The sequence below is a fragment of the Anolis sagrei genome, chromosome X (genome assembly GCF_037176765.1).
Source record: "Anolis sagrei isolate rAnoSag1 chromosome X, rAnoSag1.mat, whole genome shotgun sequence".
Classification (NCBI taxonomy): Eukaryota; Metazoa; Chordata; class Lepidosauria; order Squamata; family Dactyloidae; genus Anolis; species Anolis sagrei.
Window position 1 is genome coordinate 30,548,815 of NC_090034.1, and position 18,216 is coordinate 30,567,030.

General features: G+C 42.3%; 1 protein-coding gene across 2 annotated transcripts in view; it reads left to right on the forward strand.

Annotated features, from left to right (window-relative positions):
• The window catches only part of NAA25 (N-alpha-acetyltransferase 25, NatB auxiliary subunit), a 54,925-nt gene continuing 36,709 nt past the window's right edge, over positions 1-18,216 (forward strand). The window contains exons 1-6 of one of the 2 annotated variants that reach the window (XM_060786069.2): positions 1-131; positions 7,773-7,858; positions 10,966-11,104; positions 11,387-11,505; positions 13,255-13,329; positions 14,177-14,284. In XM_060786069.2, coding sequence (XP_060642052.2) covers positions 71-131; positions 7,773-7,858; positions 10,966-11,104; positions 11,387-11,505; positions 13,255-13,329; positions 14,177-14,284 — 588 coding nt within the window. In that variant the 5' untranslated portion in view covers positions 1-70. Of the gene's footprint in view, positions 132-7,772; positions 7,859-9,127; positions 9,451-10,965; positions 11,105-11,386; positions 11,506-13,254; positions 13,330-14,176; positions 14,285-18,216 lie in introns of those variants that run through there. The other variant, XM_060786070.2, reaches the window with a different exon arrangement.

The following is an 18,216-nucleotide window of genomic DNA, read 5'->3' on the forward strand; positions in this document are numbered from 1 at the left end:
CCTCCGCTCGCCAGTAGGGCCGGCGAGCGGCGGAGGCGGCGGCTGCGCGCTGCGGTTCTGCGCTCTCATCATGGCGGCGGCGCGGGGCCATGTGCAGGATCCCAACGACCGGCGCCTCCGGCCCATTTACGGTACCGAGCTTTTTCCTTCCCATTGCCACCGGTGCTTCCTTTTCCCCTCATTCCCCCTTCCCCCCCCCCCATCTCCCTCAGCGTCTCCGCGCGCGGCGAACGGCGCCTGCCTTCCTCCCTCTGGAAGGCGCATGCGCACTGGCTGTCCTCCCTTCGCCTCAGCTTCGCCTCAGCCCCCCTGGGGCCCTTCCCGCCCTTTTCTCCCTGTCCTGGGTGGGAAAAGGAACAGGCCTTGGGCCTGAGAAGGAAGGGCGGCCTAAACGGGGCTCCACAGTCAACTTCCCTACTGCCAAGCTTAGCTCAGAGACTTGAGATTGCGTCTTGGCTGTTCCTTGATACAAGCCGTCCCCGATTTACAGACCCCTCACTTCCAAACGACTCCTTAACAAGAAGTGAGAGGATTCTTCCCCTTGAAAGGGAAATTCACTCCTGAAAGAGTTACTATCAGGGGGAAAGGGGGCTCCACTGAAGCCCAATCCCCAGTCCTTGTTTCCACAACAAGCGAAAATGTTCCAAATTATATTCTCACAAGGACAGAAAGTGAGGGGAAATCTTATGAACATTGGCACAGGCAGCAAACACCATCACGGGGGGGAGGCGGTTAATTGTTCCCCATGATCTCCAAAGCTATTGTTATGTTGATGGATGTTTTTTTTACCCCGCTTTTTTTCCCCAGAAGGTGACCTAGGACCTTTCAGACATGCCCTATATCCCAGGACCTGATCCCAGGTGTTCTGTTTATCCCAGATTATCTGGCGGTGCGGGCTCATATCCAGTTTAAAGCAGAAAACCCGAGATCAGATCATGGGATGGGGCATGTCTAGGGCCGCTTCCACATAGCTGAATAAAATCCCAAAATATCTTCTTTGAACTGGAATATATGGCACTGTGGTCTCAGATAATAATAATACTTTATTTATAGGCTGCCCTATCTCCCCAAGGGGACTCAGGCTGGCTTCCACGCAAAAAAGAAAGGCAAACTTTCAATGCCTTAGTAAAAAAAAAAAAAGCATACACATAAGTCAAACAGTAGAAAATAACGTCATTATAAATTAATAATTACTAACAAGAAAATAGAATTCATAGTTAAATAAAAATAGTTATCTAGAGACAAACACATGGACGCCATAAAAACCAAACCAAAGATAACCCAGTTCAAAGCAGATATTGTAGGATTTTCTGCCTTGATATTCTTGATATTCTGGGTTATATGGCAGTGAGGAAGGGCCTTTAGACATACAACCCAGAATATCAAGGCAGAGAATCCGCAAGATGTGCTTTATTTATTTATTAATTTGTATTTTATTTATTGATATCCCACTTTTATCTCCATACAGAGACTCCAAGCAGCTCACAATTAAAAACATGACAACTCCAAGTATACAATAATAAAATGGTGTATCGTGATATATTATGTATTATCAGTAGTAATTATATTTAATACACTTGCCTCCAACAAACAAGAGTTCTTTCTCCCACCCTGGACATCATTCCACAGATATGTAAAACCCCACTTGCCTAGTTTCCAACATACCTCACAACCTCTGAGGATGCCTGTCATAGATGTGGGTGAAATATTCAGGGGAGAATGCTTCTGGAACATGGCTGGACAGCCCGGAAAACTCACAGCAACCCATTTAATATATTAGTATTTCCATATTATTATAATATATTTTTATAATGTATTATTAGTGGTATTATATCGTATCACATTATAATATTTAATAATAAACTTTATTTACATCCTGCCCTCTTTCCAACAGGATTCAGGATGGCTTACAGAGAATAAATACAAGACCAAAACAAGAATAAAAACATACATAGCGACAAAATAAAAAAAATCACAAACTAAAATAATAATATCATAGTAAAATGCACAGATTAAATTATTTCTGGATTTAAAAACATATTGTTCACCAGGACAAAACCAGTTCAAGACAGTTTGCATTTGTATACCTATAAAAACCACCATCATGATAAGTTATAATTGCTCACTTCCAAATGCCTTCTTCCACGTCCATGTTTTCAATTCTTTCCTGAAGGTGGCTGGTCTGATTTCTTTGGGAAGGACATTACAGAGCTGGGAAGCCACTACTGAGAAGGCCCTTTCCCGCGTTCCCACCAGCCACACTTGTGAGGGTGGTCGGACTGTGAGAAGGCCTTCCCGGAGGACCTTAAGGCCTGAATGGGTTTATAGGGGGAGACATGGTCACACAAATAAGCAAATTATATTATTAGCAAAGCACAATATTAGTACTATACATTATATTGTACTATACCACTGTACTACAAAATTATTAGTAATGTTACATGTATTATATAATACACAATTCTTGTATTATTATATTTAATTGTACTATATTATTATACCACTATGCATGTAATACAGTACCAGTATTTATACCAGATACCAGAATATCTTGATAGGGGCTGTGGTGGCACAGCAGATTTATCAGCTGAGCTGACTGGAAGGTCAGTGGTTCCAAACTGCGTGATGGAGTGAGCTCCTGCTATCAGCCCTAGCTTCTGCCAACCAACAGTTGGAAAACATGCAAGTGTGGGTAGATCAATAGGTACCACTTTGGCAGGAAGGTAACAGTGCTCTATGCAATCATGCTGGCCACATGAACTTGGAAGTGTATACTGACAATTCCAGCTCTTCGGCTTAGAAATGAGAGATGAGCACCACTGAGTCAGATACAACTAGACTTAATGTCAAGGGGAAACCTTTACCACAATATCTTCTTTGAACTGGTGGCCCTTCCACACAGCCCTATAACCCAAAATATCAAGGCAGAAAATTCCACAATATCGGCTTTGAACTGCGTTATCTCAGTCCACACAGCCATATAAACTAGTTCAAAGCAGATAATGTGGGATTTTATACAGCTTTGTGGAAGGGGCCGATATCTGCTTTGAACTGTGTTAACTGAGGACCCATACAGCCATATAACCCAGAACATCACGACAGATAATCCACAATATCTGCTTTGAATTGAGTTATCTGATGGCCCTTCCACACAGCCATGTAACCCAGAATATAATCCACAATATCTGCTTTGGACTGTGTTATCTGAGTCCACATTGCCATATAACCCAGGGCCCTTCCAGACATTCTCAATATCCCAGGATCTGATCCCAGATTTTCTGTTTATCCCAGATTATCTGGCAGTGTGGACTCATATAATCCAGTTTAATGCAGAAACCTGAGATCAGATTCTGGGGTATAGAGCCTGTCTGGAAGGGTTCTGAGCCCCCACTGTCATATATTCCAGTTCAAAGCAGAAAATGTGGGATTTATTCAGCTGCATGGAAGGAGCCTCAAAGCAGTCTACATTAAAAGCATCCCGATGCAATTTAAAACCTACAAATGTTGAAAACAAATAAATATCATTGGTATATATTTTTAATCAGTTAAAATCCATACCAAAAACTAAAAATCAGCAGCCCCTGACACACATACACACATATGTGTGTGTGTATATTTTTGGCTGGAGTTACATTTTAAAAATGTCCCTGTTCCGACTTACATACCAGTGCAACTTAAGAACAAACCTCCCACATCTCTCTTGTTTGTAACTTGGGAGCTGTCTGTATTGGCTTGCCTGCTTCCATACTCAGCTTTTGTTTTCCTGCTGTCTTTTTCCAGGTCTCTCCGGGCCCCTTCCACACCGCTGTATAAAATCCACATTGAACTGCATTATATGTTAGTGTAGATTCAGATAATCTGATCAAAGTAGGTATTGTGGATTATCTGTCTTGATATTTTGGGTTATATGGCTGTGTGGAAGGGCCCTCTCTCTTCTCATGAGGGGCACAAGCACTTGCCCCCTTCTACACAGCTGTATAAAATCCAGATTATCTGCTTTGAAGTGGATTATAATGCAGTATAGACTCCAATAATCCATTTAAAATGGGATAATGTGGATTATCTTGATCTTCTGGATTATATGGCACTGTAGAGGGACCCTTTGAGACCCTATGAAGTAGACACCATTTTCATTTACCATCTCCCATCACACTCATTTGATTTAAGTTACATGTGTCCGGGCCCCTAACTCAGGGCCCTTTCACACAGCCATATAACACAGATAATCCCACAATATCTTCTTTGAACTGGGTTATCTGAGCCCACACTGCCATATATACCAGTCCAGAGCAGATAATGTGGGATATTATTTAGCTGTGTAGAAGGGTCCCCAGAAAACAGCCATGAGTCTGTTTCTAAATTTGTTCAATGTTACTGGTTAAGAACATGAGCTGCTTTATACTTCTTTGCAAAAAGGCGTGGCTGCCCCCCCCCCCCCCGTGACTTTACCTATCACAGGGGTTTTTTTTATATGATTTGTTCAGCCTTTGTCTTCCGATGAGGCTGAGAGAGTGTGACTTGCCCATGGGTTTCTGTGGCCATACAGGGATTTCTCTGGCCTCCAGAGTCATAGTCCAAAACTCAAAGCACCACACCGGCTCTGAAAAAAAGTTTAGCCTGAAGCAGAGGTCTTTCTGTTTTACTAACCTCAATACTAATCAGAATTCAGAAGGGTAGCTTCATGCCTGTTCTGGGGCAGACTTAATATTTTGCTGCTGCTCAAACTATGTGATTTAAGGAGTTCTGTAAATTTACATTCTGTGCTCCAGAAGGTGACAACAGAAAAGTGTGTGTCTCTTGTCTAGTTCCCAGGTCCTGCCTGTTCTTAGTTCTCTTGGCACGAGCTACTTCAGAACCTCATTCTGCCTTGTGTGAAACCTGAAGACCTGTCTCTTGTCAAAAATAAAATACATTCCTTGAATATCTATTTAAACAATCTGATTAAAAGATGTGACCTGACATCTTTGGACTGTCTTTTGCCACTTCATGCACTTATGTGGGCATATTAGGCATGCTTTTTCCGTTGCAGTGATGACCATTAGGATATGAAGAATAATTTAAGTTTGAAAATGAGGTTACAAAAGTTTGGGACTCTTAAAAGAGATGTTTTTCATGACCTCATTTTCCAAAGTAGCTGTTGGATCTTCTAATAACAAATCCACAGTCCTGAGTTGTGTCACTGAGTTCACTAGGGCTAATGTATTATGTTTTGTTTACAGATTTTATCTATACAATTCTGGAATCCTATGTTTTTGATGGATGAGGTTGGGGATACCTTGAAAAAGTTGCTTTCCCCCGTGTAAAATTTGTCATGTTTGACTAGCATACAATTGTCAGTTTGTAGTTAAACATGCTGTAACAATGTGTGAATGCAGTTTAATTACCCAAACATGTTGTCGCATAACAGCTTTGTGCCCTCCTGATACCTTGGATTGCAACTCTTAAGCAAAGTCAGAAGAGAACCGCTTGCTTTCTCTGGAGACCATTACACTTAGGTCTTCATTTACCAATGATTTTAAGCATACTTCAACAACATTCAGCATTATTTTTGATAGCATCTAGAAAATTCCTTCACAAAGTGATTTGCCCTTGATCTTACTTAATTTGTTATATCAAGTACATAACTTTAATTAAGTTCTGTTACCTTCCTGCCAGTGCCTCACACTGTTTAACACAATTTCTGACAACTTGTAATTCCGGTAGCTCAAAATAATTTTATTACACTTTAGGAGCCTGGTAGCAGTTTAGGTTCATACTTGTGGTTGTTTGATACATAATATTTGTTCTGATTCAATTTTGTTTTATGTACGCCTTGCACTACCAAGTTTATTTATTTTATTTGCAGTAGTTTTATTCCACCTTTCTCACCCTGAAGGGGACTCAGGGCGGATCCCAGAACATACATATGCAGCAAACATTCAATGCCGTTTATACACTGACAAGACAGACAATTGTACATAGATAGAGGTATAGATAGACGTTTCCCATCTTTGGCATCTTGGAGGCTTGTGCTCAGTTCTGGGCCTGGGATGGGGGTGCTATTGCTCCATCTCTCTGCCGTAGAGCTTTGTTCGTAAACTTCCTTCTTGATTGAATCGCAATTTTCTAGCATTTCCTTATGGGTGCCTTAATACCTCCCCGCTTTTTAAAGCGGTGCCTATTTATCTACTCACAGTTTGATTTCAACCTGCTAGGTAGGCAGAAACTGGGCTAAAGGCCAGGATCTCACCCTGACCCAGGCTTCGAACTGTCAACCTTTTGATTGACAAGATTTACTGCAGCTGGTGGTTTAACCTGCTGTGATAAATCTTGGCCTTCTGATCTTGAAGCTAAGCTATTACTTTGATGGAAGACTCCCAATGAATCCCAGGTGATTTAGGCTATATTTTAGAGAAAAGGAACTGGCAAACCCATTCATGGGGTTGCTATAAGGCAACAAGCACACAAAAACACACTCATATCTTGTTATGGTTCCAGTTGCTTCATATAGTTTCCTTACTAACATTTTGTTGTAGCCTCCTCCTAAGGTGGCATTTATGCAGTGGTGTCTCCACAGTATAAAGGTAAATTGTTGCTGGATGCATCACATTTAAGAAAGCTCTAGCATGGGACCAAAGGGTCCCTTGGTAGCACAGTGGGTTAAACTCCTGAGCTGCTGAACTTGCTGACCGTGTTCCCTCAAGTCGGTTCTGATTTGTAGTGCCCCTAAGGCAAAACCTATCACAGGATTTTCTTAGCAAGGTTTGCTCAGGGGGAGTTGAGGCTGAGAGAGTGGGACTTGCCCAAGGCCATTCAGTGGGTTTCCATAGGAAAAAGGGGATTCAAACCCTGGTCTCTAGAGTCATGATCCAACACTCAAACCACTACACTTCACTGGTTCTAGTAAAACAGTATTATATTTAAAGTATTGGAGCCCCCAGTAGCACAGTGGGTATAACCACTGAGCTGCTGAACTTGCTGACCAAAAGGTCAGTGGATCAAATCTGGGGAGCGGAATTAGCTCCCGCTGTTAGCCCCAGCTTCTGCCAACCTAGCAGTTCGAAAACATGCAAATGTGAATAGATCAATAGGTACTGGGAAAATAATGTTGCTCCATGCAGTCATGTTGGCCACAGGACCTAGGAGGTGTCACTCCCCATAGTTGGACACAACTAGACTTAATGTCAGGGGAAACCTTTATCTTTTACTAGCATGGGACCAAATTAAAACTTTCTGAATGTTCTTCATGATCTGTGTATGGGGCACAGAACTATGAATGAAAACCGGACTTCAAGATAGTACTGACTTGTCTTCATACCATCATACTCTTCCTGCTGGGATGCAGGGGGCTGATATGAGCCTTGTGATGTGATCCTTGGCTGGACCCTCCAAGATAGTATTTCTTCCACTTCCCCCTATATGTATGCTTGTGGAGAAAAGAAATCCCTTACTGCAACCCTTTCTCTAAATGGGACCAATATTTGGACTTCTGCTTTTGCTCCTGTTGACAGTGTATGGCGGCATTTTGTTTCCCCATTCATCAGGTAGCAAGGATGGTAGCCACCTCTTCAGGATAGTTAAGGAAAGGACCTGTGCCCTTTGCTGTCTAAACAACATAAGAACCTACCCTTTATAATGCTTTTAGAAATGTAAGAATTGTGTATTGTATGTGCATGTTCCCCTCGAGATTAAGGCAAGTGAAAATACAAACCACTCAGAAGACAAGGGAGTAGACAATCATCTTTCCATTATATAGTAATAATATCTGATATTTTTCCTCCTCTTTTCTGTAGATTATCTTGATAATGGCAATAATAAAATGGCTATCCAGCAGGCAGACAAACTGCTGAAAAAACACAAGGATCTTCACTGTGCTAAGGTGAGCTTAGGTCTTATTTGTCTTAACTTGCTTAGTTGTTTGTTTCTTGAATCTTAAATCAGCAAGGGCCAGACTCTACTCCGGTGTTCTTGCTTTTCTGGCTGGAGTTCTGCTGCAACAGTACTTCTCGCTGTAGGGGACCAGTCTGCCAGAAAGCCATGCCTGGCAGCCCAATGGCTGCAAATATATGTTGCTGTCCTGGTGATTTGCTGCAGACTGGTAGCCAATGCCCTATTCTATGGGCTGTCACTTTGAGTTGCCCTACTCCAGAACATCTGCAACTTTGTCTTAGCTGCAATTTTGGCAAACGTGGGCAAATAAGGTTTCTGTTTTATGTTAAGTTTTGGGGTAGATAGAGAGGTGAGGGTTTGTGCTTTGGAGTCCCTGCCAGCATGAGGCCCTCTTTCCACTTAAAGCAGAAGTGGGCAACATCAGAAGGGCCACAGAAACCTTGTTCCTGATTAAATCCTTGTTCCCTTTAAAGACCCTTCCACACAGCCATATAACCAGAATATCAAGGCAGAAAATTCCACAATACCTGCTTTGAACTGGGTTATCTGAGTCCACACTGCCATATCTTACAGTTCAAAGCAGATAATGTGGAATTGTATTCAGCTGTGTGGAAGGGACCTAAGCTCCCAGCAAACGAGAGCAAATTTGATACTTTAATCTACATCCCAACTATTGGAGAAGCAAAAGAGAAACCAGTTTGTAACTTTTTTTCAAACTTCTTTGCTGTGGTTTGGTTTAATAAGGCAATTAGTGTTGATCAGTTAACAGGGTCTCATGGGGTTAAATATTACCTAACTATGACCAAGACATTTAGAATGTTAACTTAGTAGAAGGGTAATGCAAAAAGAACAGTTTGTGCTACTTGTAAAAGAAAAGTTAGTTAACCGTCATGAAAAATTCTATTCCAAACATTTTGAGGGAAGAGAAATAGAATACGCTTGCAAATGTCAGTTTGTGCTTTCTGTTTTATACGTGTGCTGGAAGCAAGCAGAGCAGCCCTTGAAACTAGCTACTTCATACTATAGAATGAATCCATTTTAAATCTGGTTTCTGCCTCCTACAGAATTCTGGTATTTGTAGTTTAATGAGGCTGTTAAAGGCTCCTCCCTAAACTATGAACCCCAGAATTCTGCAGGAGGCAGCAACTGGATTTAAAGTGGTTTAATTCTCTAGTGTGAAGTCCTAGGTATGTATTTGGGGGTGGTCTGGCTTCTGCCTGGAGCAGCAGGGGACAAAGCAAGCAATTGTGCTGAGAAGTCTTGTTTGCATGCAGCAATATTTATGAGGTGGGGAGGGGAGATGGTGGAGAACAGAGTAAGATTGGAGCAGCAACATCTAAACAGAGCCCCTTTGTATATGACAGACCTAAGTGAAGAAGGGAATATTACTTTTTGTTTCTGAAAACCTGGTTGGAATGCAGGCCAGTTGGTTGTTAGAGCCAATTTGTCAAATAGTTCAGCTGATCAGCGTTGTGCTTCTTAATTATGTCACAGTTTCATCTCAGAGTTAGGGCCAGGAGCAAGGTCTCTTTGCGCCTCTGTCTTCAGAAACTTGGACAGAAACATTCCCACCCCCCTGCGGTGAGTTGTCCTGCATGGTTACTGGTAAACATGTTTGAAAACTGCTATGTTCTAAAGTTGCAGGATTGCTTTGCCTTTCATTTTTTTTAAGCTAATGTTGTAACTCTGGGCAGTACTGGGTTTTACAGGATGAAACCCAAGAAAAATGTTCTGTTTTGGATCTTATTCAGTAATGTTGATAGCAAGTTCTAGGCTTGAGTGGGGCTGATATTTGTAAGTTGTCAGGGGAGATACTTGAGTGCTGCCCTGTCTACTTACAACAGGGTGTATACATCCTGATTGAAAAATGGAACTATATGTTATAATGATGCTTCATTGTTCTGATTATCTCTTATCTACCCAGATCTGCTGTAGTAGGGGCAGAAGCTCTTTCGTTATGACCCCATCACTGTGTTTCATGTCTGGCTGAGTCGGAGCTTAGAGGATTCTGTGTACAGTGTTGGATGGCAGACATATATGTTGATTCAGTGGGAGTCAGACTATTGTTTCATCTAACCCAGTGTTTTCTATACTGACTCCAACAACTTTTCGGAGTTTTCACGCTGAGTTTGTCTCAGGAATTAAACCTGTGACCTTTTGCATGTAAATCCTTTGCATCCAGCCATTATTATGTGCCCTTATGTTGTCCTTGTCTTGAAGGAACTCTAGGTTGAACCTATAACAGTATGAAACAAAATTTGAAAAAAAAATCTGTTTCTGGTTTGAAAGTGATATTTTTGATTGTACTTACTTTGAAAGTAGTTGTTCTACTCTAGAAACTTTGTTTTGTGACTGCCACAAACTAAGTTGAATTGGTTGAGACTTAATGAGATATTATTGAAAAACATGAAACCTCCGAAGGTGCAATGTGCCTACCCTTGTGCTGGTAGGACTGCTGACTGAAAGGTCGGTAGTTTGGATCGGGAGCAGGGTGAGCTCCCGTCTGTCAGCTCCAACTTTTCATGCAGGGACATGAGAGAAGCTTGCCACAGGATGGTAACACATCCGGGCGTCCCCTGTGCAATATCCTTGCAGATGACCAATTCTCGTACACCAGAAGCGACTTCCAGTTTCTCAAGTTGCTCCTGACACGAAAAAAATATTGGAAAACTATAGCAAAATGTACTGCAGGATGTCCTGCAAAGTTTTTGCAGTTTAATAAACATTTTCCATGTTTTTATGATAGAACCAATTGGGAAATGATATTTATAACCCAGGAACAAAATCGTGTTACATAGTGTAATAGGGACTTTTATTGGCAAGATTTCTTCAGAGGAGGTTTGCGTTTGCCTTCCTTTGAGGCTGAGAGTGCAGCTTGGCCAAGGTCACCCCTGGGTTTCTGTCACTGAGTGGGAATTTGAACCCTGGGCTCCCAGAGTCCTAGTCCAACACTCAAACTGGTATATCATGTTGACTATCCTGTGCTCATTGTTACCAGCCTTCAAACCATCATTACTCTCCTTTACTTTACAAGTTGGGTTGCTTTTGATGTTTCTTTTGGCCGTTTCAAAAGGTGCTGTTTTAATCTTTGTACAGGTTTTAAAAGCAATTGGCCTGCAGAGAACTGGGAAACAAGATGAGGCATTCATTCTGGCACAAGAAGTGGCAGCCCTTGAACCTACAGATGACAATTCATTGCAAGCTCTGACTATCCTATATCGAGAAATGCATCGACGTGAGTTTTCTGGTTACCTTTTCTTCATTTTTTCAGATTGGTCCATAGCTTTACCTATTGGTGCCTGTTGAAGATGATGTACTGAGGAAATTGGTGGATGGGTTGTCCCCCTAGTGTTTTGACCATTGCTTCTGTTGTGTTGTGCTTTTTAGTTGGTCCAGTAAGGATATTGCTGTCTTGTGGGTTTTTGTTTTCAGTCCTGTACTTTGCAAAATTCCTTGAGAGTGTGGGAAGGCTGTAGACCTTACTAGTGTATTCCTTTTCCTTTAATGTCTACTTTAGCTGAGCTGGTGACAAAACTCTATGAAGCAGCTGTGAAGAAAGTCCCTAACAGTGAAGAGTACCATTCCCACCTTTTCATGGCTTATGCAAGAGTTGGGGAGTACAAGAAGATGCAACAGGTACTGGCTTGAATCAGAGCTTTGCTTGTTCATTCTGGGAATTATTGTCTACATCTGCCCCCAGGTGGACACTTGGTATAAAGCCGGGCTCAGTATCCCCTCTTAAGAGTCTCTTATCCATACACAGCAATGATCAGTTGTGGGTGAAGTCTTGCAAATAAGGTGGTTGATTTTCTCATCACTTAGAAAGTTCCTGGTTCTAAGCTTTGCAGTGACTTTTGGAGCAGAAAGACAATGAAAATGAAATAAATATTTAATAGATATCCTTCTTAAAAACTGACTTGTTTGTGGAATGAGAGGTCTTTACTGTTTTTTTGCATTTGCCTTCTAATTGTTTTTACAATCTTAAAAATGCAATGCCATTTTATTTTAGTTGCTAAGTGAGAGATTAGTGCTAGCAGGAAACTAAAGTACAACACTTACTTTAGAAGTGCCATTTTTATACTGTACATATATGCATCTGGGGCAGGTTACAGGCAGTCCTTGAGTTACAAACATCTGACTTAACAAATGATTCATAGTTATAAACGGGGGTGAAACAACAGGAAGTGAGAGAAATCTATCCCTAGGAAAAGAAAATCACCCCTGAAAGAGTTATCAGGGCAAAAATGTGTCTCCACTGAAGTTTTCTCACCAATCCTTGTTTCCACAGCACACCAATTTTTTAAAAAATCCAATTATTATAGGGACAGAAAGTGAGGTGAAATCCTCTGAACAGGGGCACAGACAGCATGCTATCCAAAGCTTTTGAGTATATGAGGGTGGATTAAAATTTTTTGCCTCCTGTGCCACAAAAACGTTATGAATGAACCTATAACAGCAGAAGTTGCTAAAGATCATAGCCTGAACTGTCCCCTACACAAAACTACCCTTTAACATAGTCAACATCAATTTGTACTCATTTGCGCCATCATTTAACCCAGGCCTCGAAACCATTTTGGAAAAATTCAGTCTTTTGCTTCGTGACCTATGATTTTCAAGCTGTTTGAATATCATTCAGGTCATTGAATCTGAAACCACCTAGATTGTCTTTCAGAGGTCCCGCATTGTTGATGTCCATCACACCATCCCCATAAACATTCTCCAAACAATGATGGATGTCCTTAGATTCACAACCTTCTTTTACCAGAAATTCAATGATGACACTCTTTCAGATTCAGATTCATGATTCTAATCAGTGAATCGTAAAAAGAAAAGACTATATCAGTAGAGTAAGGTTACCTCTATTATATCATGCATAGATAGTCCGGTAGCTGGGAAAGAAATAAAAGAGCAAATGAGGCATTACTTTTTGACCCATTCATACACATTTGAATGTACCTATTCCGACTTACAAGCTCATTCAACTTAAGAACAAGCCAACAGAACCTATCTTGTTCGTAACTCGGGGGTTGCCTGTATATGTGCAGACATGTAGTTAAAATTAACTTCCGGGAATCACAGATTAGTGAGAAAACGGTATCTCTAATAATGATACTTAGCTGCATGTGATGAACCTGTATGGAAGGTTGTGCTCCCTGTCATGACTCCCTTACCTGCATTATGAACCTGCTACCAAAATTGGAAAATAAAGCTCGTGTGTGTGTGTGCGCGTGCTTTTCCCCATCTCTGTACTTTTCTTCAGTAGTAAATTGGGGAATTTTCCTGCAGGACATACACTGGCCAGAATGCCCACAATTTATTTCAAGTTGCTTTTAGACTGTGAATCATTTTGGATTATTTATTTACACCTCCTTTATTTATTTTCAGGCTGGAATGGCACTTTATAAGATTGTTCCCAAAAACCCATACTATTTTTGGTCAGTGATGAGTTTGATTATGCAGGTGAGTACAGTGTCTTGAAGGAGAAAATGTCGCCTTTGAAATGATACCTCATGCCATCCTTTGTGTGTGGAGAGGGGATGTAGATGCTGGGTAGATTTTCGAGATGGACTGACTGCATATTGCTAGTGCAAAATGTTGCTTGTGTTTGTACTGTGGCAACTTGGAGACCTTAGGTAGGCATGTTGTGAAGTAACCTGTGTGTCTCTATGGAGGAAATTCTGGAACTCTCATTGCCACACTATGAAGTACTCTTTTAGACCAATCCCTGGTGCCCCCAGTCCAAAGAGAACGAACAATTTTTTGTCCTGGAATGTTTGCAGAGTTAAGACATGACCATTGATCGCTTTCCTTGGCTCAACCTGTAATTGCTCTGTTGAATGTCCATGTTTTGAGGTTGTTATCTGATGTTTGCTGAAGTTCTGGCAAGATTGTTTGAAAGGCTGTTGGCAAAATGCTTTTGTATTCTCCTCAAATGAGCAAGACTTCTATTTTGCACCTTAAAGTGAATTGGAGGACTGCCTGACTGGCTAGAGCTGCATGTGTTATTTTCTTATTTTAAATGACATAGAATTCATTTTGTTTGCATTGTCATGCTATCTGGCAATGTTATGAATGAGTGATGGAAGGGATTCCATTGTGTGTCAAAATGCTCCCAGTTTTTTGTTTGACTAGGAATGGGTAGAGTGCCTGCTTTGTTCATGAAGGGTCGCCGATTCAACCCTTGCAATGTACAGTTAATGAAGGTGAGATAGAAAGAAATTGCTTCTAATAGGAGAAGATTGTTCCAGGCTTGGGAAGCCAGAGGCGAGTTCTGTATAAGACGGTTCCATATGTTGTTCTCTTCCAGTCAATCTCTGCGCAGGATGAAAAACTCTCAAAGACCATGTTTTTGCCCCTGGCTGAGAGGATGGTTGAAAAAATGGTGAAGGAAGATAAAATTGAAGCTGAGGCTGAAGTAAGTTTTTAAAATAACATAGTGAAACTCATTTCTTTGTGGTGTCTGTGAAAAATGCATACGGGTTTTCACTGTGCATACGCATCTGTTCAGAACATTCTAGAGCTTATAGATTGAAACATTTTGGCAGAGGCTCCCCAAGTACTATAAATGCCTGTAGGCGGGGCTAAGCCTCAGTTCCTTTTTTCCACTGTGACAAGCAACAATTAATTAGCAGTTTTGTATCTCTTTCTAATGGTTCTAATGACTCTTGGCCCGACTGGACTCCTCACTGACTCCTCACTTGCCTTTCCCAGTTAACTTGACACTTTTGGACTGATTGCCTTGGATTTCGACCTGGACCCCTTCTAACAATGTGTCCTTCTCCACTCCGGACCTTGGATCTCCCGATTATGTGCTGTCAGGCCAGGTTATAGCCTGATCATTTCTACTCTTCTTCAAAAAATGCAGAGCCTGTGGAGGTAAACTCCCAGACTCGAACAGACACAACATGTGTCTTTTGTGCCTGGGGGAGACTCACGTCTCTCAGACCTTCCAGACTTGCCAGGCGTTTACCTCCCAGGAGCACCACAACAGGAAGGGTCACCTAAAAGCTCTCGTATGAGCAAGCCCTGGCTCCGGAGAATGCATGGCCCAACAAACACCCAACCTCTGAACCCCTGTCACTCCCCTCCGCATTGGGAGCACAAGAATCTGTGTCTCCAACAGGTGTGATGGCACCTCAGGCTGTGGAAAGTGATCACCCTCCCCCAGAGGTGGCGAAAAAGAGGGCTAAAGTCCCTAAACAGCCTCACACGGCGGCAAAATCAAGAGGGACAAAAGAAGCATTAAAAAGGACAGCAACGCATTGGCACAAAGCCCTTGAGCCCTCTTCACTTGGAGCAAAATCCCTTGCCGAATGGGGCCATGGACCGGGACCAAGAACCCTCGATTCCCTCCTCACTGAGGGAAGCACCACCCCATTAATTCCCATAGAGGCCCAATTTCAAGCAGGGGGAATGGAGGCCCAGCATCAGTCCCTAGGCTTACCCCGGGCGACGATACCGAGACTCAGCTTCCCCCTCAGTCAGCCTTGATTGTGCTGCCCTCTGAGGCAGAGCAACACAGGGGCCCACCCTCGGGACTGAGGTCTAGAGGTCCCCCAGCTGAGTGCCACCGCCGTTATGACTCGCTCCCCATGGTGCTGATGACACTTGCCTTCTGTAGATAGCTGGTCTTCTTGATCCCGTAGCCCTTTGTGGGCGTACATGCAAACAAAGTACATTCAGTAGTTATATATAAAAGTAACTCACACAGCTTTCTCTGCCACATAAAACCTCTACACATTTTGAACAAACTCCTACTAAACTCATCTATGAGCCTCCCACTTCTTGCTTGATGATTTTAACTTCTTGTGGGTCCCTTTCAGTATCATTTTATTTCTCCCTTTCTATTTTTAATAACACTCTTCTATATCAGAAACCAATGATTCAAGATTATCCCATCTTTGCTGTATCAAAGCAAAAAAAAATGTCCCAGTCCTTCTTGAATTTAGTCAAGGATTTCTTCTTTTTGTCACTTAATTTTTTATTATTATAAAAAACAAAGAGTTGAAAAGAGTATTTCTTTTACATCGAAAGTGGGAGAACAATATATGTCTAAGAAAGTTAGAAATATTAGAGAAGGAGAAAGGGAAGAAAAAAGAAAGAAGAAAAGGGGGGGGAGAGTAAAAAATCGATTAAAAAATTGTGGGTTGACTTCCATCTAATCTTTGGTGCTTGTTTAGTCTTTCTTCAATATAATTGTTTATATGGTAGACTGTCACAGTCCCCTTTGTCCCCTATATATCCTCTTGTGATCTTTTCTCTTCAATTTATAAGGTCTGTTTTCAGTTGCTTAAAATAATCCTTAACTGGGTTCAAATTCGTTTGTTTCTTTGGTAATCCCTGGTTCAGAGATAACCAGTATGTTAATTTGTCCATGTTCAATATCTCCAGAACCTTATGCTGCCATTCTTCTTTTTTTGGTAACTCTTTGGATCTCCAGTTTTTCGCATATACTGTTCTGGCTGCAATAGCCCGTTAGTTAAACAGTATATCTTTATTTGTATCTTTATCAAGATCCAACCTTCCTAATAAAAAGTGTTCTGGTTTCTTTTGAATATTAATTTGTAAAATCTTTTGGATATCTCCATGTATGTCATTCCAATTTTTTTGGCTTTTGAGCAGGTCCACCATGCATGAAAAAAGTACCTACTTGTTGTTCACATTTCCAGCATTTGTTGGATGCATTTTTGTAACATTTTGATATCTTTTGTGGCGTGATATACCATCTATATATCATTTTGAGCCAGTTTTATCTCAGATCATATGTGTAGGTATAGAGCAGGGGTCCCCAAACTCAGGCCCGCGGACCGGATACGGCCCGCCAAGGGCATTTATCTGGCCCGCGCGGCCTGGCCTGGCGCAAAGCCCCTCGCCGTTTCTCTCCCTTCGGAGCGGCTTCAGGCGGGGGCGCGCCGGACCAGGCTTCTCCCTCTTTCTTTCTTTCTTTCTTTCCTTCCTTCCCCTTCCCTCTTTCTCTTCCCTTCCCCTTCCTTCTCCTTTCCCCTCCCTCCTTCCCTCCCTTCCTTCCCTCCCCCCCGGATGCCAGCCCGGGGAAGCCAACGCTGCCTGGCCACGCCCACCCGGCGCCACCTCCGCTTGTTCTCCTGCCGCGGCTGGGAGGGGAACAGGAGGCACCTCATGGCCACGGATCTTCTTCTGCTGCACTCCCTTGTTCTCCGTGGCTACGAGACGCCGCCTGCTTCCCTCCCAGCCATGCCAGGAGACAAGCGGAGGCGGCGCCTGGCTCGGTGTCCCCACGGAGAGAAGGAAGAAGGAAGGAAAGGAAGGGAGCGAAGGAGGGAGAGGAAAGGAGAAGGAAGGGAAGGAAGGAAGGGGAAGGGAAGGAAGGAAGGGGCACGGGGAAGGAAGGAAAGAAGGAAAGAGGGAGAAGCCTGGTCTGGCCAAGTTTGGTCCAGATCCAACATTGTTTGAGTCCACAGTGATCTCTGGATGTAGGTAAACTACAACTCCAAAACCAAAGGACACTGCCCACCAAACCCTTCCAGTATTTTCTGTTAGTCAGGGGAGAACTGTGTGCCAAGTTTGGTTCCATTCCATCGTTGATGGGGTTCAGAATGCTCTTTGATTATAGGTGAACTATAAATCCCAGTAACTACAATTCCCAAATGTCAAGGTCTATTTCCCCCAAACTCCACCAGTGTCCACATTTGGGCATATCGAGTATTTGTGCCAAGTTTGGTCCAAATCCATCCTTGTTTGAGTCCACAGTGATCTCTGGATGTAGGTAAACTACAACTCCAAAACCAAAGGACACTGCCCACCAAACCCTTCTAGTGTTTTCTGTTGGTCATGGGAGAACTATGTGCCAAGTTTGGTTCAGTTCCATCGTTGGTGGGGTTCAGAATGCTCTTTGATTATAAGTGAACTATAAATCCCAGTAACTACAATTCCCAAATGTCAAGGTCTATTTCCCCCAAACTCCACCAGTGTCCACATTTGGGCATATTGAGTATTTGTGCCAAGTTTGGTCCAAATCCATCCTTGTTTGAGTCCACAGTAATCTCTGGATGTAGGTAAACTACAACTCCAAAACCAAAGGACACTGCCCACCAAACCCTTGCAGTATTTTATGTTGGTCATGGGAGAACTGTGTGCCATATTTGGTTCCATTCCATCGTTGGCAGGGGGGGGGGGGTTCAGAATGTTCTTTGATTATAAATCCCAGGAACTACAACTCCCAAATGTCAAAATCAATTTTTTTGAGTGAAGGACATACATTGGGTTGTTAAGTGTCCAGTGGTTTTTGATTTCTGTTAATCCCACAAATGTACATTACATTTTTATTTATATAGATTTATTTCCTATATTTATACCCTGCCCTTCTCC